The following is a 23,673-nucleotide window of genomic DNA, read 5'->3' on the forward strand; positions in this document are numbered from 1 at the left end:
TCATGACATTTGGGGAAGAAGAATAAAATGTAAAGTATAGTGACATGAATTGAAATGAATTAGAGAGAGAGGTGTGGTAGAGAGAGGTAGACAGGCAGTAGGAGAGAGAGAGAGAGAGAGAGAGAGAGAGACAGAGAGAGAGACATACAGAGCATCAGTGTTGTTCCTGCTGTGGATCAGAGAGCAGCAGAGAGACTCATCACTGAACAACCAGCAGCTTGTTTTCAGGTAAAAACACCTCCTTTAATAACATGTTTATAGATTATAATGATTATTATTATTAATATCAGAGTGTTGTTTCTGAGAGGATGGAGAGATGTTGATGCAGATAATAAACCTGCTTGTTTCATCTCTCACATTCTCTGACTGTTTACAGATTAAAACGAGCATCGTGTGTTTTATTATTATTTATTATTATCTGTATGTTTCTATAAAGATGCTCGTGCGTGTGAGTGAGTGCGTGTTTTCATTGTGTGTCAGTGGGGCGTTTTTCTCTCATCCTTCATCCTTCACTACTTCACTACGCACATTGGCTCAAACCTCCATCCGCAGCTCGGTGTGCTTCTCTGGATGCTGTTGGTTTTATATTTCATCAGATCATAATCATCTCTGGTTGGTGTTTACAGCTGAGCAGAACTCACTGTCTGCTGCAGCTGGTCGTGTTTTGGTGGTTTAGATTTGGAGTCTCTGGTTGGGTTTGTTGTAAAATGGAGGCTGGATGGAGGAAGAGGAGGAGGAGGAGGAGGAGGAGGATGCTGCCTCCATCCCTCCTCCTCCTCTCACAACCTGCTGGTTCACATCACATGATAGATTCCTCTCTACACCCTGCAAAGCATCCCAAATCAACCCATACAGAGACATTAAACGGGCTTATTATAGGTTATATATAACAGTATAACCAGTATTCCCACTGGGACTCCAGTCTATATAATCACAGGACTGCACTGGGGAAAAACAACAACAACAATAAATATTACATGTTTTCCTCTGTTTTTCAAAATGACAAGAAAATAATTTTCAAAATACAAGAATTAACTGAAATGTGTTTTAACAAAAAATACATTAAATATATTTAAATATCTGTTTGTTTTTTTCATGCTAATTTTAACAAAACTAACCATAAAAGAATTGGAAAAAAAATATTGATAAAAGTAGCAGCATTTTCTGTAATTTTACAAAAAAGAAATTTGTTATGCTGATATTTCACTGTCCAATACATTTTATGTTATTTATTTATTTTTATTAATTTATTTAACAGGGACAATACATGTAGGCATCGTTACACTTAATTACACTTAAATATATATACATATATATATATACATATATGTATATATATATATATATATTTCAATAAAAAAAATACATAATACAACATTATACATAAAATCACATAAAATTGTGTTTTAACAAAAAACTAAATGCAGTACATGAAATATGTTTTTTAACAGCTTTTTCATGCTAATTTTAACAAAACTAACCGTAAAAATTGAAAAAATATATGAATAAAAGTAGCAGCATTTTCTGTGATTTAAAAAAAAAAAATGTAGATTATTTATTTATTTTTATTAATTTATTTGACAGGGACAAAACATGTAGGCATCGTTACACTAAATTAAAGTGCAACCGATGTAATATATATATAGGACTTCTAGCCATAGCTAATTTGCAGACTTTGTCCCTGGTTAGGCTTTCAACAATAAAAAATAAAAAATAAAAAAAATACAAAATACAACATTGTACATAAAATCACATAAACATACTGTTCTAATCTATTTAAAAGTGAATAATTGCAATAAAATATATGCCTAAAAAATAAATATTTTGTCATTTTGCATAACTTAACCACTACTTTACATTCATCAACTGAAAAAAAACATGCGTTTTAACAGATTTGGACTTCCTCTTTATCTATCGTCGTCTGTCTGTCTATATCATTACAATATTCCAACAATACTGTCTAACTCCATTTTATCTTTTTATTTGGTGTTTTTAGACCCTCCCCTCCCTCCGCCCCGACCTCCTCCGTTCGCCGCTATTTATACTTCCTGGTTCACAAATACATATGAATCAATTACTTGATTACTTACTAGGAGTATAACGGTACGTTTCGGTTCATACTGTGGTCAATGAATCTCGGTTCGATGCAGCGGAAAAAACCCAAAACAAATGCACAAAGATCTGTTTCTTTTCATTTAGCCCAGCCAATGTAAATGCCAACTGCCTTCAGTAATTGTTTCATCCTGTTCTGCATTCGCGCCTAAAGGCTGCTTGGAAGTTTGGCTGGTTAGTTTCTTCCTCGTCCTGGTGGTCGGCACATCTGGGTGATGCCGTCGATGGATATGTTTCCATTCACATCCCCTACAACGGTGGAGCGACGCCGACACACCGTCGTCGTCTTATACACAACTCTCTCTCCGTTGACTGGGAACCTGCAGGCAAAGAAGCAAAGAGACTACATTTATAATATTTTTTATTGTTCAACACCATTTTGGTAGAGAGAATAAATATGACAATAGGAATAATTTAGTTTCACTTTTCTAGGCGGACGTTTTACTGGCGTCCGGTAGTCGCTTTCAGTCCAAAATGGCGGAAGCGTAGCTCTGCTGCTGGGTGCTGATGTTGACATGGAACAAACGATTGACTTTCACTTCTTGGCTGCCGGCACATGTTGCTAACGGCGTATGGCTAGAAGTTTCCAAGCGAAACTCACACTTCTGAACTTTGGTTCCGCATTATGTGCATCAGTCTACGTACCGTGTATTCTGTGTGTGGGTGCGTGCACCGTACCGTGACGTTTGACCTGAATGTGCACAGGAAATACATTAGAAAACAATAGAACAGGTAGAGTCAGTTTCATGTGGCAGCAGCAAGAGAAATACACAATTCCTTTTATCTTGATTAGAACCCGACCGATAAATCAATATCGATATATCAGTCCTCAAACATCCACCGGTCAGACTGTCGTCTTCATTTTTCATGTTGTGATTCTGAAGCTGTTCTCTGTGTGCGTGCTGACTCATACAGTCGGTCGTGTTGTATAATCTTTATCGAGGCCTCAGCTGTAGTCCCGGTTCAGACGGTGATTACTGTTCTGTTCAACCAGCTGAGGCCACAGCTGACGTTACAGAGACACATCACACACAGAGAGAATTAAATCAAGCAAAACGTCACAGCAGCAAGTTTTCATCGGTACAGGAAGCTGAAGAGACACACGTGTTGTTCTGATGTGATCACCACGTTGTTATTTTGTCAACAAGATCACAAAATATCTGCTCTGAGATCAGGAATTAACACTTTACAATCTGCACCAAACAGACTGAAAATCAGACTTAAATCATTTGAAGTCAAATTTGATGTTGATCGACTGAGTTTTCTGTGTGAATGTCTGATGCAACTGATTACCAACTGTTAGCTTAGCATGTAGCTGCTGCTGCAGACAGAGCTGCTGTTTGTGTGGTTAAACTGCTCAGACTAGAGAGACGTCTCATACGCCTCATTTCACCTGCTAGATGATCTGTGTGTGTGTGAAGCCTCAGATATGAGCAGATGGATAAAGAGGCTGTTACTGGTTTAACTGGTTTCTTTCTGCTCTCTGTGGCGTCGTTCACTCTGCAGCTCAGAGAGTCTATAGAGAGATGAATCGTTTCTTCTTTGTGGCTCATATCTGATGGTTTCTGATGTTCAGTACCAATACAGGAAAGACTTGACCTGGTTCCTACGGTGACCAGACACCCCAGTTTGTCTGGGATTGTCCCGGTTTCAAGCTGAGTGTCCCGAGTCCCGACAAATATCTGTAAAACGCTGAAATGTCCTGGTTTTCAACAGTCACGAACAAATTGTTCTGGTTATCACTACAATTAAAATAATAATATTAATATACTTGTTTTCAGCGCTTACATAGACGTTTATCATATTCTGTCTCGCTTATTAAAAACAAACAATCCACCACATGTCAACACTGATTTGTCTGTATGTGTGTCATTCAATGAGTGTGTTGTTGTCAAGGCTGTTGCTATGACGCTTGCGGCTTTCTGACAGAACAGTAGGCTAACGGTTAGCTGTCATGCTGGAGAGAAAGTCGGTCTTTTCTAAAGAGCTCCAGGAGGTTTACTCTTTTCTTCGTAAAATACCTGGCAATGAAAATGCTTCTTCCTGCACACACTGCAAGGGTACATTTTCGGTCGCGCACGGTGGAAATGCCGTTATAAAAGATTTCATTAAGAAAGTAGATTTAAGTTGGTGTTTGTACGCTCTTCAATTATTGTTAATAAATTATATAATTTTTGTTTACACACAATTTTTTTGTTACTCCCGCCATCCCCTGGACCCTAAACGGGGTAACGTAACAATTGGGGGCTCGTCCGGGATAGAGATGATATAATTTATTGACATTAATGCAGAGTGTACAAACTTAAATCTACTTTCTAACTACCTGAAAGCGCAACTTAACTATACAGCTCAACACTACAATAATAAACACACTTGATTCACTTAAACCACTGCCGACTCCGGCACACACGCCCAACCACTGACGCTAACCACAGGACACACATTCTCAATAACTGCCGTTTGGCCCACTGGCACCGTCTGCTCGTCTCTCCCGCCCTCTTATCTGCCCGGCCCTTATTGGTGATTAGGCACAGCCGCGTACTTCCATTGACTGCAGCTGCACAGCGGGGGAGGGCGGCACCTGAGGAGACGCAAGAGAGGGCACAAAAACATACAACACAACACGGCACGTAACACTCAGCCAGATAGCGACACACAATAGCTGGCAGAGAATGTGTCACAGTCGGCCATTTAGCCAGCAACCTGCGCTTGAGCACACTGATAAATAATGTAAATCCTTCTGTTTTAAAAGGTATCTGACTATCAATCATTATATTACACCCATACAATCCTTGTTTTTAGTGATGATATACTGTTTTCAAATATGTTTTGGAGGATTTTGGGAGACAAAAAATACTTGTCCCCTATCTTGATGAAAACGCCTCTGGTGCGTGCATAACAAGCCCCCAAGAAGAGCGCCGGTCGTTGATCCCAACTTTCGTAGTGGCCAAACGGCGGACTTACATTGGGAAAGAGACGTCTGTAACTCAGAGGATCATTTTTAAACCTAAAAGTTGTAAAACGCACTAATAGCCGAATCCAGAGTTATATCCCTTCCTCCGTTCATGTGAATGAGACCCAGACCGAGGCTGGCAAGCCGGGACGACAGCGTGACGGCTGTGACCCCGTAACCGAGCCATGTGACCGAGCAAACGCTACTGCGCCTGCTCCATGGGCCCAATGGATGCGTAAGATCGCCGGGAGATCCGGGTACTTTTCCACTTGGCAGTCGAGTCATTTTGTCTTCATGCTCCGCTGAGCAACTTTCATAGGAATGAACGGGAGCCGTTCTCCAACACTGGATCCAGTTCTCTTAATACATCCATGGTGCATAAGCACATACATGTTTGCGTGCATGAACGTGCGGTCCACTTAAGGGTCCTGGTTTGGGGGTTTGAAACTGGTTCCAGACCTTTGAATCACTGACCAGATAAGCCACACACTTCTTGAATATATCAGCCGTTATACTTGATAAACCATGTTAGGATATAAATTCATCTGTTCTGCTTTCCCTCCTCTCTCGGATGTGTGATGATGATGATGATGATGATGGAGGAGAAGATGGAGGTTGGATGATGGAGGGAGTGGCTGCTGGATGGATTTCAGAGTCCATTTGCTAAAGTGGAGAGTAGATGTAATCCAGTCAGACCCGTCAACAGCTAATGACGGACAGGGAGCGTTAGCATTAGCCTCTTTAGCTGCTGTCGTTATCCTTGAGCTGCAGTGGCTCAATTAGCTTTCTCTCTCTCACACACACACACACACACACTAACACACACTAACACACACTCCGGAGGTAAACATAGCAGTCGTCTGGAGATGCAGAACAGAAACCCAGAGGCTGGAAGACAGACGGGACCGGACTGGATGTTTTGACTCTATGAATATGAATAATCCTGTTATTATTAATGTGATTTAGTGGAGCAAATGTTTTGTTGTTTGACGTTATTAAAGGTGTCCTTCCTCTCTCCTCTGAGACAGGCCCAGCTGCAGCGTCCCTCACCATGACTAAAGAGGAGAACCTGGAGGTGCAGGAGAAGGAGAGGCACGACCGGGAGGAGCAGGAGGAGGGCCGGGTCCAGAAAGACGAGGAGGCGGCTCTGACCGAGGAGGAGGAAGAGGAAGAAGAGGAGGAGGAATATGAGCTAGAAGAGGAAAAGGAGGGCGAGGAGAGGGCGGAGGCGGAGGATGAAGAGGAGGAGGACGAGCAGGAGGAGGAGAGAGAGGAGCGGGAGGGAGAGGAGGAGGAGGAGCCACTGACCGGCGGCCGGGAGTGTGACGCCGAGCCGGAGCCCGAGCCGCTGTCGGTGTCCGAGTACCAGAGTCCGGTTCACGAGCCGCGTCGCCGGGCCATGGTGCACCCCTCCGCCCAGGCACCGCTGCCCAAAGACTACAGTACGTCATACCACCTTAAATACACACTGTTATACCACCTTTAATACTGTACATACTGTCATACCACCTTAAATACATACTGTTACACCACATTAAATATATACTGTCATACCACCTTATTTGATCCATCCATCCTCTGAATGCTCTAGGTCTCTAGTCTGATCCATCCATCCTCTGAATGCTCTAGGTCTCTAGTTTGATCCATCCATCCTCTGAATGCTCTAGGTCTCTAGTCTGATCCATCCATCCTCTGAATGCTCTAGGTCTCTAGTTTGTGTCTGTAAAGTTTCATGATGCTGTGATTATCCTAGAGGTCACCACAGGTCATTGTATACAGTGAGGTCAATGAAATGTCTCCTATGGGGACTAACATCATCACACATTAATACAGTTGGGCTCATTGGATCCACAAGAGTCTCAGCTTTACAGTGAAACACAGTTTATGTAATACAAGACTGTTTAGGGACCCCAGTATGCAGGAAAAACACACAGAGAGCAGCATGCCGAGTGGTAAAGTAAAGACTCTCTATTAGAGTCATAGACCACAGTCTGTATTAGTGATGGATCAATAACTCTGAACAGCTCTGGACTGACTCGTGTGTGGACGACGGGCTGATCAGTATTCATCAGACACACTGAGCAGACCAGCTCCTTTATACACTCTGTAGTGAATACAGAGCGCTCTGACCTGACTGTGAAACTGGGAGACTTTAACAGGCCGATCGTTCACAAATATTTACTACATTCCTCCTGCTGATTTTATTCCTTTCAGGCAGCCGTTCACATTCATTCACTAATATTCATCATCTGACAGATGCTTTTGTCCAAAGTGAATTAGGTGAAATCCATTAACAATAAATCAATGAGAAGCCATCGAGGGAGCCCCCTTCTGGGGGGGGGGGGGCACTGGACGCCCTCTAAATTTTTTTTTTTTTTTTTAAATTAAAAAGAATTTTTTTTTTATAAATAAATTAAAAATTAAAAAATTAAATAAATGAAAACTTAAAACATAAAAATATATATAAATAAATTAAAAAAATGTAAATAAAAAAACAAAACACAGAGATGCCCAGTTCAGATAGTCTGGATAGGACTTGCCTATTTTCATTTCTATGAAACGTGTGTGTGGTTGTGTTGAAGTTGGGTACAGTGCCCGTAGACCGCGGTAGTAAACAGACTGCATTAAGAAAGCGCTGTTACCGAAAAGCCTGGTGTTATTCTCACTTTGAAAAAAGTGGAGAAGGACGTATGGGCTACGTTGCTTAGCCTGACCATGGCGTAACCTTGACGCCCATTAAAAAAAAAAAAAAAAAATAAATAAAAAATGTATAAATAAATAAATAAATAAAAAAATTAAATAAATGAAAACTTAAAAATTTTAAATATACATAAATAAATAAAATTTGAAATTTGAAATAAAAAAATTGAAATTTTAAATTTTAAATAATAATTTTTTTTTAATTATTTTTTTCAAACACAGCATAACAAATATAACAGAACACAACACCGGTGCCATCATACAAAAAAAATGAAATCCTACATTTAACATTTAATATGTCCATACATATATACACACATACACATCGCTTCTCACTTCCACACAGAAACAGGTTCCTTCCTCCCACCCCGAGAGGTAGAGTTACAGAAAACAAAAAATAATAATACAAATAATTTAATTAATTAGTTAAAATTAAAGGTAATAAGTACTACAATAATATAATTCATGGTAGTAAGATATAAACCATACAAAATGTATAAATTACTTAATTGTAAAAAAAACAAAAAAACAGCACGTAGAAAATAATAATTATTAATTAAATAAATACCATAGAAAGGTTAAGTTAAGTAGATTCTATATAAGTAATCCATGGATCCCATATCCCATAGAAAAACGGTGGTCTACCTCTTATAGCAAAGGTTATTTTTTTACAAGGGAGCCTATGAATTATGAATAAAAAAATAATTTAAAATATTGTGGACAAATGAACAAATAAAGAAAGAAAGAAATACAATAATCTTAAATCGTAATTTTTGTCTTAAAACCATTGTGATGTCTGGCGTTTTATGGGTTTAGGGTTACGGGGTTCTGGGGGGGTTGAACCCTAAATTCTAAAGAAAGTTTCCAGAAGAAACTGGAAGAAACCGCTGATCCACGCTAATAACAAACTTTAACACTATCGAATGATCTCTGCTTCTCTGCCTCGTCCTAAAATCCTGTTTCAGCCTGAACTACATCACATGAAGTCACAGTTTGCAAGGGAACGTATAAAACCTCTTTGTCCTTTGTTTGTTGTTACTCAGTGAAATGAAATCTCTCAGATCAGAGAGCTCAGACTGCAGAGCTGACAGGAAGAGGAAGTGCGGAGCTCTCAGGTCACTTCTGATGTGATGACGGTGACAGAAACTTCACCATCTCAGTGATCTACTGATCTGACCTCTCCTAGCTTCTTAGCTCCTTCCCTTCTCTGTTTCTCTTTTAGATATTAATCTAACTGTTCTTATCTCGATCCGTCTCCTCCAGCCTTCACCTTCTTCGACCCCAACGACCCGGCCTGTCTGGAGATCCTCATGGACCCTCGGACCACCATCCCGGAGCTGTTCGCCATCGTGCGTCAGTGGGTTCCCCAGGTGCAGCACAAGATCGACGTCATCGGCAACGAGGTGAGAACGCGCCGTTTTAAAACATCCATCTACATTGTCTTTATCTCATATCATCATAAACTGAATCCTGTTTTTTTTTTAAACTCTTTTAAAAATAAATTTTCAGTTTAACTTCTTCAGCATTGAACCAAACCAATCAAACTTGATTGCATACAGGTTAATGCAAAGTGCTTTACAGCTGACTGAAGAGCTAATATAAAGACGAATGCACACAGCAAAATAATAGAAATGATTAAAGTGAAATAATAATGACAATAGATTAGATAAAAGACAATAAAAAATGAAATAGACAAAAGGTATGTTACTGGTTTATGCATCACAGGCATGTCAACAAGACTGATGCTAAACCATGTGGTGCTTTATAAACTAGTGAAATCATTATAAAATCAATATGAAAACTGACGGGCAACAACGAGAGTTCTGTATTAATATGAACCGATTCAAGACTTTCTTTTAGACGGACAAGACGGGAGAGTCTGCTGGATGTAAACGAGTGCATTAGTCTTTCTGTTTTCAGATGATAAAAAGCAGATTTAAGTCCTGAGTTAAATATGATTCCAGATTGAAGATTGAAGATGTTTATTGTCACACCGGTTATACAAGTACAAACATGTGAAATACGTTTCGCTGGGAAGCTCCATTAAGAAAACAGTAAGTCAAGTAGCAAAACATAAAACAAAACAAAAATAATAGTATATTTACAAATAATATACAGCATAATAATAAAGGACATACTTGGCATATGGTAAATATAGAAGCATATACAGTATATAAATAGCAGGAGCACGAGCAGCAGTAGAGGTTGCGTACTATACAAATATTGCACAGGCATTCTTTTTTTTTATAATGCACATATTGCATTGATGAAGTATTGCACTTGATTATTGCACTTTTTGTGAAAGAGAGAGTGTTGTATGATTTATCTGTTTAAAGCCGTGGGCACACTACCAACGTCAGGAGCGCGTGGTGGCTGTGTCGCGTGGTGGCTGCGTGATGCACGAGTCCGGTGTTCACACTAGACGCGTGTTGGCTGCGTGTCGGTTGCCTGTCAGCTGTGTTTCTGCTGCTGCTGTCAGCCCTTTCTTTCTGCATAGAGTTTGCCTTTTAATGGCCATTTAACTTAATGATAAATATAATTTATATTTATTTTAGACAGAGAAAGGTTCAGAAACGTGTGGTAATTAGTAAATAATAGTAATAATCCACAATTAAAACTCCGTACTATATTGGTTCATGGAACTCTCCAAGTCACTGCTTGTTCCACATCACTCTCCGGCACATATTTCAGAATAAAAGCCTTGTGTTAACAAATGAAGGAATTCTGTGCAAAGAAAAAATGCTTGAGGGCTTTTATTTCGAAATGAAAGCAGGAAGTGTTGATTTAAACCCCAAACTTTATCAATTCATGCAGCTCTCCAAGTCACTGCGCGTTCCACAGCACTGACTGCTCATATTTCAGAATAAAAGCCTTGTGTTAACAAATGAAGGGATTCTGTCTATAGCCCTCTATTCTATAAAATAGATGCGCGTCTGACGTGCGTCTCATGCGGGCAGTATGTCCACTCTAATCTGTTAACATGGACGCCGAAATAAAAAAAAAAACACGCCACGCAGCCGCCACGCGCTCTCGACGCGGGTAGTCTGTCCACCACTTAAGAGTCTGATGGCCTGGGGAAAAACACACAGAGGTTTCTGGCCTGCTGGCTGCAGGACAAAGAAGGGAAGAAGCTAAAGCTGATAGAAGCTGATAGAAGCTGATAGAAGCTCATAGAAGCTCTAACGCTGCAGAGGCTCAAACCTCTAACCGGTTGTGTTTAACTGCATTGCCGGCTGACTTATAGCCGCTCTGGCATGAAGCCTGAATCCACAGTCGGTCTCCATTGTCACGTTGACCCAGATTCAACGTTCACACACAGATAATGAACAATGAAAGCCCTCTGAGCAGCGCGGAGCAAAGAACATTTCACATCTCATTCTGTTCAAAGCACGAATCAACGAATCAAGTCAGTCAGTAACGTAAGAACACACACACACCGACACGGTGATGCTGACCCAGTTCAAATGGCTGAAAGAGAGAGAGAGACAGACAGAGAGAGAGAGAGAGAGAGGCGGTGGTGCAGAGAGGGAGAGAGAGTCATTGAGGCTCTACCATGACTCAGCAGGAAGCTGACTCAGCCTGGAGGGATAAAACATGACTCATCAGAAACAGACCGGACGACGGAGTCTCAACAATCAGACAGTCGAGGACATTTCACACCACAAAGTTGTTTTAAAGCCCCGTATCATATTTATTTTAATAATATGATAGAGAGATGAACCGCTTCAGGTTTTGTTCCAGAAGTTAGAAAACCTTTAAAAGTATTGAATCTTTTAGCAGCTTTTGATAAACACATAATGTCCTAAAAGACCAAGAACACTGTGGGTTAATGCTGCGTTCAGGTCACATCGTTCAGACTTTAAATACGAGTGCCAGAATGGGAAAAAAAACAATAGAAGTGTCAACAAACTGGCAATAAAATCCAATATTTATGATAATACTGTCAATTCAGCTGATTTAAAAGGATATCGTCCTATCGACATTGTTTTCTATCGGGGTTTCATCTGTTAACAAACTGATATAAATATGTAAAACAATAAAATCACCTAATTTTTAAATCTTAATATCCAAATAATAAACACATATATCAATAATGAGAATAATCCTTTGTTACAACTCTAGTGTAGTTAGTTCGAATCATTCTGCTGTCTCTGAACTGTCCTTCCTGTCTCTCTCTCTCTGTCTTCCTGTCTCAGATCCTGAAGCGTGGTTGCCACGTGAACGACCGCGACGGTTTGACGGACATGACGCTGCTTCACTACAGCTGTAAGGCCGGAGCACATGGAGTCGGTAAGATAATAATATTAATATGGATACAATCAGTCAGTGTGGATCTGTGGTGTGGTGTGGCGGGTGGCGTCGGGCCCGGTTGGCGCTCTCTGCTCCTCTCATTGGTCCTTACCGTGTGTGCAGGTGACCCGGCGGCAGCGCTGCGTCTCAGCAGCCAGCTGATCGCTCTGGGCGCCGACGTGAGTCTGAGGAGCCGCTGGACCAACATGAATGCTCTGCACTACGCCGCCTACTTCGACGTCCCAGAACTGATCCGAGTCCTGCTCAAAGGCATTAAACCAAGAGGTACACACACACACACACACACACACGCACACACACACACACACACACACACACACAGAGTTTGAAGCTGAAGGTCCGGCGTGGCGTGGAGGTTAATCTGATCCTCTTCTATTTCTTCTTCTGTCGTCTCCACAGTGTTGAACTCCACCTGCAATGATTTCCACTACGGCACGGCGCTCCACATCGCTGCCTCCAACCTCTGTCTGGGTGCAGTCAAATGTCTGCTGGAGCACGGTGCCAACCCCATCGTCCGGGTAACGACACTTCACTTTATTAACCTGAATCATCATTATAATTCACCTCGTTCTTCTGTCTGACGTTGTGTTCATTGTGTTCATGTTGGCGGTTCTCTGTTTGGGAGAGGAAATCCTGACATTTTGATCTAGCTAAAGAAAAGTCTGTCTTTTCCTTTACCCCCCTCCCTCGCTCTCTTTCTGCAGAACGATAAGGGCCAGGTTCCCGGGGAGGTGGTTCCCGACCCGATGGACATGAGTCTGGACAAGGCGGAGGCCGCCATGGTGGCCAAAGAGCTGAAGCAGCTGCTGCTGGACGCCGTCCCTCTGAGCTGCAACCTTCCCAGAGCCACGCTGGCCAACTACGACAACATCCCTGGAAACCTGATGCTGACCTCGCTGGGCCTGAAGCTGGGGGAGCGCGTGATGCTGGAAGACATGAAGGTTAGAGGCTCAATCCGTCCAAAGTGTCTCATGCAGCATAGACTCTGTGTGTGGCAGCTGATGGTTAAACCTGAGCTGAATGAGAATATCAGTGAGGTTTGTTAGTAGAGAGAACGTTCAGGAAACAACCTCCAAATAGCACTTTATGGGTGAAAGGATGCTTTTGTGTTATCAGATTGTATGAACATCAAAGATAAAACGTGCACAGAAATGTTGATCATTGTTGATCAAATGTTGATCAAATGTTTAACATCCAGTTTAACCAACTGGAATTGGAAATATAGATTGTTCTGAAAAATTTATATTTAAATACATGTAATAATGATCAACCTTCATTTTGGACGAGCGAAAGATTGGCACGTCATGTCCGATTAATTCAGCTTGATTAATCAAATTCAGAACTTAATACAATGACAATAAAATAACTTTAGAGAATTCAAATGTCCTCGACGAGCTCCCGTCAACCCCGGTGGGGTTTCCTTTCCCTGGTGGAAAGGGAAGTAACATAAAACCAGTTGCACATACATGTTCTGTAAAAAGCATGTTGTTGATGTGAACAGCCTCAGACTCCCAGTTTACCAGTTTAATGCAGTAATAGACAGAAACGAGAGACACATTGTTGAGCTGCTGGTACAGAATGACAGTTCATTGTGTATACTGGTGGTGTAACTGGTTGTTCTGGGTTGGAGCGCTGGACTGGGTGCTCCTTGTGGAGGAAGATGGGCGACCAATTACCAGCAAGGAACCACACAATGTTGTTAGTGAAGCTAGAGTGAAGATAATGAATCCATCGGTACGAACCATGTCAGCGTGTCATGAAGGAGGTTAAATAACGCTCCAAACTTACGCTAAATTTTGGCGAGGAAAAACTGTCATGTCCATTTTCAAAGGGGTCCCTTGACCTCTGACCTCCAGATCTGTGAATGTAAATGGGTTCTATGGGTACCCACGAGTCTCCCCTTTACAGACATGCCCACTTTATGATAATCACATGCAGTATAAATTCTAAAGCCTATTCTAAAATCATGTGTTTGAATATTTCTGCATACTGGGGTCCCTAAACAGTCTTGAATTACATAGATTGGGTATCACTGTAAAGCTGAGACTCTTGTGGATCCAATGAGCCCAACTGTATTCATGTGTGATGATGTTAGTCCCCATAGGAGACATTTCATTGACCTCACTGTATAAAATGACCTGTGGTGACCTCTAGGATAATCACAGCCTCATGAAACTTTACAGTCACAAACTAGAGACCTAGAGCATTCAGAGGATGGATGGATCAAACTAGAGACCTAGAGCATTCAGAGGATGGATGGATCAGACTAGAGACCTAGAGCATTCAGAGGATGGATGGATCAAACTAGAGACCTAGAGCATTCAGAGGATGGATGGATCAAACTAGAGACCTAGAGCATTCAGAGGATGGATGGCTTTCCTAGCTATAGATGGACAATAAGGGGGTTTCTGAGCAGTTTACGCAACAGAAGTGCTCGACATCCAAAAATGGCTGCAACAACTTATGACACATAATAGAGCATGGGGATGATCATAATATACTACTATCATCATGTTCTATACCCTTATACACTCAAATTAATCTTCAGGTTCCCAGGTTTCAGATGATGTACACCACGTCTCTGTGACATCTACTGTTGACCTGCGATCTCCCCCTAAAGACCCCCTGAAACCCCCTAAAGAAAAGACTAAAACAGGTCTACTGTGGGTCTCGGAGGGTTAAATGAATCAACAATAGTTGGTTAAATATAAATTTAGCGCTTACTACTGAATCGGGGTTTTTTCTTTGTGTGATTGTCCTTCACACCTTCACACTGTGTATGAGCTCTGAACGGTGTGTTCTCGCTCTGTAGCTCCAGCGAGACCAAAGCAGAGACGACAGCCCGGCTGCAAACCTCAGACAGGTTGGTTGGAACCGGGCGGGCGCCGGCTGTATAACGTAGACTAACTGAACTGACTGCATCACTCTGACACCTACACTCCATCTGTAGCGCTGACGCTACGTCTCCTCATGAAACACAGACACTCAGACTATCTGCAACCTAACCTGCACCTCTACTAACCTTCATATCTCTCTGTGTCTCTCAGGCCGGCACTCTGAGGTTTTGTGGCACTACAGAGTTCGCCAGCGGCCAGTGGGTCGGCGTGGAGCTCGACGAGCCGGAGGGGAAGAACGACGGCAGCGTGGGCGGCGTCCGCTACTTCATCTGCCCTCCTAAACTCGGTAACAGCTGCTGCCGCGGTGCTCCTGAGCAACACGCTGCTGCTCTGTGAGTTCATGGCTTTGAGCTTTCTGTTTCTGTCCTGCAGGGATTTTTGCTCCGGTGTCAAAGATTTCCAAAGCCGTGGAGCAGGCACCTTCATCCGTCACCTCCACCCCCAGAACCCCCCGCATGGACCTGGCCTCCCGCCTCACTGGGAAGACCAAGAAGGAGAAGAAGGAGAAGGAGAAGGAGAGAGAGAAAGGTAACGTAGAGACACAGAACAGGTGTGTGATGGAGGCGTGGATCTCCGTGGTGGTCTACAGTACTACAGTGTTGTCTGCTTGTATCCGTCCTCAGCCCAGAAGAAGAAGTCATCAGTCGCCAGTCTGGATCCGGAGGGACTGAACGTGGAAGTCGGAGACCAGGTTCTGGTCGCCGGACAGAAAAACGGCGTCGTCCGCTTCTACGGCAAGACGGACTTCGCTCCAGGTCTGTCCGCTGGGCTTCAGCCGGGTCTCTTACTATGTTTCATTCAGTTCAGAATACAAGTAAATCTGTCAAGGTGTTCCTTCCAAAAACAACTTTAAGCCACAGATTCTTCTATTTTCTTCCCCTGTGTTTGACATTTGTGACATTATTTCTAGTCACTAATCTAATCTATTAGATTACTAATCATTCTGGATTAATACTGAACCTCAAAACTTCCCTTCAGCCAAGAAAAAACATAAAAATACTGGCTGAAATTTGAAGTCAATTTTCATTTTGCACATACAAATATAAGTGAAAAACTCACATAGAAATTAATAAACTTTATTTAATAATAATAATAATAAACTTTATTTGTATATCACTTTTCCAAACATGGTTCAAAGTACTTTACATAAGTTAAAATAGTGCAAACATCAAGATAAAAACAATACAGAATAAAAACATAAAAACATAGGCCAAAAAAAAAAATGTTGAACTTAAGACTTAATAAAACAGTGTGTACAAAAAGTCAGAACATGCTAACATGCCGGGCATTACATGCTCAATATTGGTATGTTAACTTAAAGTTTGGGTAAAGTAAAATCAGAGATTTAAACACATTATACATGTTAGAAAAAGAGCTGAAAACATGTGAGAAGACTGTGAACTGTGTGGTACTGAGTTGAGGAGTTAGACTGTTAAAACATTTTTTCTCAATTTTCATGTCCAGGATTTTTTTGGGTGGGCCTGAAACGGCCTGAAATCATCCTTAGTATAACGCCCCCCCCCTAACACCAGTTACATGTACTTACCACAGCCTACAGTTTGCTAGCGGTGGTGCACTGGCCACATCAGTGGTGACTCCAGCAGGTGTGAGCTGAGCTCTGTGTGTCCTTCTGCAGGTTACTGGTTCGGTATCGAGTTGGACAATGCGACGGGGAAACATGACGGCTCGGTGTTCGGAGTCCGCTACTTCAGCTGCCTGCCCAAATACGGAGTGTTTGCTCCACCCTCCCGCGTCCAGAGGTCAGACCAAGTTCCTCTCATCATATCCTCTCAAAACAACATCACTAATACGGCTTTGGTAGTGTGAGGATGGTAGACGTGCAGCGTGAAATGTTGAATTCTCTCTGACAGCATGTTAAAGTCTCCAGTAAACTGACTCTGTTCATTGTTGTTGTGTTAGAATCGGAGGCCCTAAAGAAGGCTCACAGAATGACAACTCCATGGTGAAGAAAGTCCACCAAGTCACCAGTAAGTAGCTCTCTTTGTGCTGTCGTATCCCGGACGAGCCCCCCATTTCTTACGTTCCCCTCCATTTAAGGTCCAGGGGCTGGAGGGAGTAACAAAATAAATTTGTAAACCCAGGTATGAAAGGACTGGCAACAAGATTGTGTGAAAAATAATCATATAATGTATTAACAAAAAAATATGATAACAAAAATGTACAAACACCAAATGAAAACTACTCTCTAACCGAAAGCGGGAGGCAAGTACACAACTAAATATTATGGCAGTAACCAATAATAAAACACTCAAATTAAAACAACCCGAAGGTACTCAAATTAAATATATATATTACTATATTTTTTATTGTTTATATTTTATTCTAATTCAAATATTTGAATATCTGTTCTACAACTAAATCTCATCGTGCAATCCTGTATTTTATAATGTCAATAAAACCTTGAATATTAATAACATAACTTCTATTAAAGGATTGGAGATTACATACATTCCTAAACCTGGAAACAGCATCACTGGGTTGTTGGTTTGTGTTGAGATGTTGGTCACAGCTTAGTGACCTTCATATTTACCTCTGAATCAACCATTAACGGTGATCTCCTCCTCGTATTGATGTCATTGTTGTTTGTTTGTTTGTGTCCTGCAGTGTCGCAGCCGAAGCGTAACTTCAACACGATGCGTTCTCCTAAAGACCTGACGTCTGAGAGCTCAATATCCAGGTGACAACACACACAGAGAGAGACACTGACTTACTGCTAATAATAAACCTGTCAGGCTGCGTTCAACAACACAACTGTTCACATCCTGTTCTGACCTAAAAATAACCCATACAAATATTAAAATATCTCAATTGGGTTTATGGTGCGTTCATGTCATGGAGGATGTAAAGAGAAAGAGAAGATTCTCAGAGATTCTCGGGATGTGACACTTGTTATTGTAAAGGAGTATTTTTATATATTTGTATACTGCTAGTTTTTCTAGTGAAGGATCTGAGTAAATGAGAGCTGGACGTGTGAGGGTGAAGAATACTTGTCATGGTCAGGGCCGGTTTAAGGATATAGGCCATATAGGCGGTCGCCTAGGGCACCACCTGCTGGGGGGCGCTGGTCGCCTTTTAAGAAAAAACAATGAATGATGGGCGCCCTTCCTCATTTTCTGCATTGAGGTAACAAATAAACAAATAAATAAATATAGAAAAAATTAAATACACATTAATAACTCTCATTGTAGTGAAACTGACCAAAACACTTTAAAGCCAACAATATCATGGACCAATTGTTTATTTATATTCTAATAAATATAGTTATTTATGATTTTTTTATTTTTTATTTTTGTCTTTTAATGACCTTGTACAGGTTGATGTGATTGATATTTGTTTGCTTTTTCAGTCACTTTCATTATATTATTGACAGGTGAAGTGAATAACATTGATTATCTCGTTACCATGGCGCATTGATGCATGTGGGGAGCGAAGGCTGGCCCGTGTTGTCTGATCCAATAGAGGAGTTACTGGAGCTCAAACTGCTGAAACAGTTAATGCTGGTTCTGATAGAAAGGTGTCAGAACACACAGTGAGGAGCAGTTTGTTGCGTACGGTGCTGCATAGCCGCAGACCGGTCAGGGTTCCCGTGCTGACCCGGGTCCACCGCCAATCACGTTTTCTTTTACATCACGTGGACGGCAACGAGTTGGAGGTGTCGACTCGGCCTCCAAATTCTCCAGATCTCAATACAATGGAGCATCTGTGGGATGTGCTGGACGAACAAGTCCGATCCTTGGAGGCCCCAACTCGCAATCTACAGGACTTAAAGGATCTGCTACTGACGGCTTGGTGCCAGATACCACAGCAGACCTTCAGAGGTCTAGTGGAGTCCATGCCTCGACGGGTCAAGGGGACCTCCTCAATATTAGTCAGGTGGTCATGATGTTCTGGCTTATCGGTGTATGTCGGAGCTTTCAGAAACATTTTGAGTTGTAATTCTAACTTGGATGTTGACGTGAACGTATTTATAACAGAAGCGGTAACTCCAACATGACCTGAATGCAGCGTTTCCCTGTTTAGTCTCAGTTTGATTTACTAAAACCACTGTACCCTCCTCCTCCTCATCCTCCTCTTCTTCTTCTCCTCCTCCAGGTTGCTGTTCTGCTGTTGGTTCCCGTGGATGCTGCGTGCTGAGATGCAGTCCTAACCTCGCCCTCCCTCCTTCCTCCTCCTCCTCCTCCTCCTTGACTCCTCCACCGGATCGATCTCTTCTCTCCATCTTTTTACTTTTACTGCTTTCCTCTCTCTTTCTCTCTCTCTCTCTCTCTCTTCGGTCTCTTCACTGTCGTCAGTCACGTAGTGATAAAACTCCCCCCCGTCCCCTCTTCTTCTCTCTCTTAATCTCAGCCCAGAATCCCTCTAATTTAGCCGTTCTATAGCAACATCTATAGTGCCTTGTATCTGATCAAAATGTCCTGCATTCCTTTAATGAAACTGAGCTAAAGCAACCCCCCCCCCCCCCCCCCACCCACACCCCCGAAAATATTCTCTCATCGTTTAGTTTCACCGCATCATCACGTCGTCCCGGCTTTGTCCACGTCGTGTCTTCATCAGGTTGTGCTGCTGCATGTTTTGTTTTCGCTGCTGCTCGGTTTGGGTCTCAACAGATGTGGAGGTTGGCACCAGCTAGAGCTTCAAATTAGGAAATTAATGCCGACGTTTTGAGTCGTGGTTTGCAGCTCACAAATGTATGCATACTCGTAAAATACTTTGCCAAACGGATGCCACGATTGTACATTATTCTGAGTCCTGAGACTCATCAATCTGCATCTCAATTGAAGCGTAGAAAATGCTTTGTTTGTTTGTGGTGATGGATCCAGATCCGGCTGCTGCTTCCTCACCTGAGAACCAAGACCTCAATCCTCTAGAAACCTTTATAACTCTAGACCATATGTGTGTGTGTGTGTGTGTGTGTGTGTGTGTGTGTGTCACCTGCATGCTTTAATCTCAGATGTCAAACTGAAAACAGGGTTAATTAAATCAGCTGCTGACTTTATAGTATTTCATCATTGTGTTACAGTCAGTTTGTTATCTTACGACTGTGGTTCTTGGTCTCTATGAAATGTCTCCTGCTCTGTAGTTAATGTGGATGCCAACGTTTTTATTACAACAAATCTGAACGAACAGCTGGATTTAATTTTTTGCTTCATCACTTTATTCTGTGTTCAGACCAAGAAAGAAGCAAATTTTCGCCTGGCTTTACTCGCACGAGTTGGACCGCCAAGATAATTTGTCGAGAAGGAACTTTCTTGGGACTTTTTTCTGACTTTTTTTTAGAACATTTCTTTGGACATTTTTTCGGACAACTTTTGGAAATTTTTGGGGATTTTTTTGGACATTTTTTTCAAACTTTCTTGGGACTTGTTTTGGACAGGAGGAAGATCTCAACGCTGAGAGGCTTTCACCACACAGCGGCATGCCAATATCTCGCTTGATTTGAAATATTTCAACTCCAGCGAATGATGCGACCTGAACATGCGTAATTCGCGCCGCTCTAGTCGCCTCTTTGCGTTGACTCTGTACGTAATCGCACTGCGTGAAAAGTTTGCTTCGCTCTTGGTGTGAACACAGCGTAAGAAAAAGAAAAAAATATTCAGATGATTTAGTCGTTAATAGATGAAATACTGTTAGACGCCTTAGAACAACTGTCATTATTAATCAGTGTATTGCCATCTATAGTTAGAGTTAAATTATTATTATATTAAATCTTATAAAGAGCTGCAATCATAATCTGTCGTTAACCAAAAGTGCTAACAGACCCAAAACGATGACTTTCTTTGATGCAACTTAAAAATCAAAAAATTGTTTTCTCCCGCCCCGCTAACTGTGATATTAATGTTTTTGTGTTGCTGATTTTGAAGTTAATGTGATCTATTTAATCAGTTGGGAGTCAGATGTACATCATCAAATCTCCTCCATCAAACATCCATCTCCTCCATCTTGAGCTGTTTAATTCCCCAACACACAGATTTAACCCCTAAACTCTCCAGAGAGTCCGTGACACTTGTAAGAGTTTTCCTCTCTGCTTCTCTTCCCTTCTCTTCTCTCATCCCTCTTTCTCCACTTAAATAAGACTTTGCTTCCTTTTTGTGAACGTGAGCATCTGCAAAAAAGACAAAACACAAGTTAAATCTAAACGTACGTGTTTGCTTGATGTTAAAAATCTCTCTCGAAGTAACTGAAAAGAGCAATATGTAAACCTATCTCTTTGTTCCTGTGTTAATGTCTCTACACTCTGTAAGCACACTGATAATACTCAGAGATGAACACGCTCACGTGATGCTCCAACAGCCGAGGCCGCCGGAGACGAGACGCTCAGACAACAAAAAGTGTTCATACAGACGAGGAAAATAAATCAATCTGTGGAGGCAGATTTACACCTCAGTGGCCGGTTGAGTCAAAACTTCAAGAGCCAGAGAGAGTTTTTGTTGTGATTTTTCACTTTTTCTTTCAATGAAGTGATTACAGAAACAAGTTTATTTACAGTTACCCAAAAAACAACGGTGGAAATCCAACGTTTGGCATCTAAATCTATAAAAAACAAACATGTATTTCACGTTTTACAGATGAAATGCTCAGTTTTTGACCACGAGACTACATTCACATGTATTCAGACAGATGTAGATTGATTATAATTTTTGTTTTTTTTCGGACATGAAATGCATAAATCTTAAAAGATCTGAACTGCAAGTTACCAGAGTTGTAAAACTCCATCTATGTCCGTCAGTATCAGTGTAAACTGGGATTGTACCTGCAAATTATGGATTGTAATCAGAATTTGGGGTTTTGTGTCGGGCTGTCAATCGATTAAAATAGTTAATCCCGATCAAAATGTACCTTAAAGGGAGTTTTGTCAAGTATTTAATACTCGTATCAACATGAGAGTGGGCATGGCCATGACTGTTTTTCCTCGCCAAAATGTTAGCGTAAGTTTGGAGCGTTATTTAACCTCCTTCCTGACAAGCTAGTATGACATGATTGGTACCAATGGATCCATCAGGTTTTTTAGTTTCATATGATACCAGTATCTTCACTGCAGCTTTAAAACTGAGCCCGCTACAACCTAAAATCGCAAGTTGCGTTAATGCGTTAAAGAAATTAGTGGCGTTAAAATGAATTTGCGTTAACGTGTTTTATCACGTTAACTTTGACAGCCCTAGTTTTATGATTTAATAATACTGGTTATGCTCGGTTGGCACATTTCTATCCAAGGATTGGCTTTCTCATAAAGATGCTTTTTAAAAAAAGAAAACAACTATTACATTTTTGGTAAAATCACAAATTTGGTTCTTGAATTTTGAAATCCACCAGCCTCTGAAGCCGGTAAACCTCCTCCACTCTTCACTCTCCCTGTCATTCAGACTGACAGTAAAGAGCCATCGAACTGAACTTTGTCGTTGGTTTTCTGAGCGTCTCCGTCAGCCTCGGCTAAAGGAAACACTTTGTGGTTGCTCCTGCACACCGCTGTTGATAATTGTTCTTTGTGTGCCCGTGGAATCAGCTTCAACATCACACACTAATGATATAACTACACTCATCGGGTGCTCAGTTTAGTCGGGCTGCGATCGGACCAAAGCTTTTTCATTCTCACCTATAAACTCAAAGCTTAACTAAACGAGACGGTAAAAAGATCACGTGGTGCAAGTCGTACTTCACCTGTAACTCTTAAGCTTTGTTACGAGTCGTATAGGTTGAGTTATGGGGCGTCCTGATAGGTGAACGGAGCATGGATCAATTAAGCATTTTGAACACAAACTCCTGCCCTGTCAGGCAGTCTGGATGGTTTAATCAGCTCGTTAAGGTGCAGAACACTTATAATGAAAACAGAAATGGAAAAGGAATAGTGAGTTAGCAAATCCAGGGTTCCCACATTTTGTGGAAAAACTGGAATTCGGAAACTACAATCTGTCCTGAAAAACTGAAATCTATTTCGATTAGGTAGCTACAATTTCACAATTGCCCAAAATGTCCCTTCAAAGTCCAGCTTTGTTCAGGGGAGACATGAAGTTGAAATTGTGCACGCAGCACATTTTAGCATTCTTCTAAAGTTTACAGTTAATTGGGAAAACTAAATTAAATTAACTTAATCAGCTGTTATCAAACCCCAAAAATCCAGATTTTCCACCTTTGTTTAACAGAAGTCAGACTTAACCTCCACTTTGAGCCACTTTTCTGAAAGACGGGTTAATGAAACTGTTCAGTTTCTCTAAAATGTGAGATGTCACGTTAAGCGATATGCAGATGACTCACATCTTTACCTTCCTACATTCATGCCGTTGCCTGCGTTCCCCTGCCATCCCATCCAAACCCGAACAAAAGAGCCCGATGAACTAAAGGAACTCCACATGTTGTAGTTCACATACTCTTTATAAGTTCACACACAGGTTCAAAATGTTTTGTCATGTTTGCGCTCCGCAGAGTCGGGATGTGCCGACTCCTTTAGGTGAACATATAGACGTCAGTGGACCACAGTGATGGTGAGGTTTGTCTTTGTACAGTAAACGTGTACAGTACAGTCAATATGTGAAGCCCCTGTTGGTTTGAACATGGTGTTCTTACTGCTGTGTAAATGTGGAGCTTTTCTCTGGTTTGACCAGTAAAGTGTCACTAGTGAGTCTCTGGTTAATCATTTCAAGACAAACAAAATGTTACATAAGCTTTCCTCATCACGTATTCTCT

General features: G+C 41.5%; 1 protein-coding gene across 2 annotated transcripts; it reads left to right on the plus strand.

Annotated features, from left to right (window-relative positions):
* Positions 1-70: 70 nt before the first annotated feature.
* clip3 (CAP-GLY domain containing linker protein 3) lies at positions 71-19,998 on the plus strand. Of its 2 annotated transcripts, XM_074640996.1 has the most exons (15): positions 71-228; positions 6,094-6,507; positions 9,029-9,168; positions 11,962-12,055; positions 12,179-12,340; positions 12,476-12,594; positions 12,781-13,017; positions 14,889-14,939; positions 15,124-15,259; positions 15,346-15,501; positions 15,597-15,728; positions 16,610-16,733; positions 16,894-16,961; positions 17,599-17,671; positions 19,087-19,998. In XM_074640996.1, the coding sequence occupies exons 2-15, from the start codon at positions 6,117-6,119 to the stop codon at positions 19,139-19,141; spliced, it is 1,938 nt and encodes a 645-aa protein (XP_074497097.1). In that variant the 5' UTR covers positions 71-228; positions 6,094-6,116; the 3' UTR covers positions 19,142-19,998. The 2 variants fall into 2 exon arrangements, with proteins under 2 accessions (XP_074497097.1, XP_074497098.1); XM_074640997.1 differs by lacking the exon at positions 14,889-14,939.
* The last annotated feature ends 3,675 nt before the right edge of the window (positions 19,999-23,673 follow it).

This window comes from Sebastes fasciatus, chromosome 7, assembly GCF_043250625.1.
Source record: "Sebastes fasciatus isolate fSebFas1 chromosome 7, fSebFas1.pri, whole genome shotgun sequence".
NCBI classification, from domain to species: Eukaryota; Metazoa; Chordata; class Actinopteri; order Perciformes; family Sebastidae; genus Sebastes; species Sebastes fasciatus.

Bases quoted from the DNA above. Each gene is read 5' to 3' on its own strand.
- clip3 (XM_074640996.1), top strand. From the start codon at position 6,117: ATGACTAAAGAGGAGAACCTGGAGGTGCAGGAGAAGGAGAGGCACGAC. The intron at 14,940-15,123 runs GTTGGTTGGAAC...TGTGTCTCTCAG, and splicing joins CGGCTGCAAACCTCAGACAG to GCCGGCACTCTGAGGTTTTG. The intron at 15,260-15,345 runs GTAACAGCTGCT...TCTGTCCTGCAG, and splicing joins CATCTGCCCTCCTAAACTCG to GGATTTTTGCTCCGGTGTCA.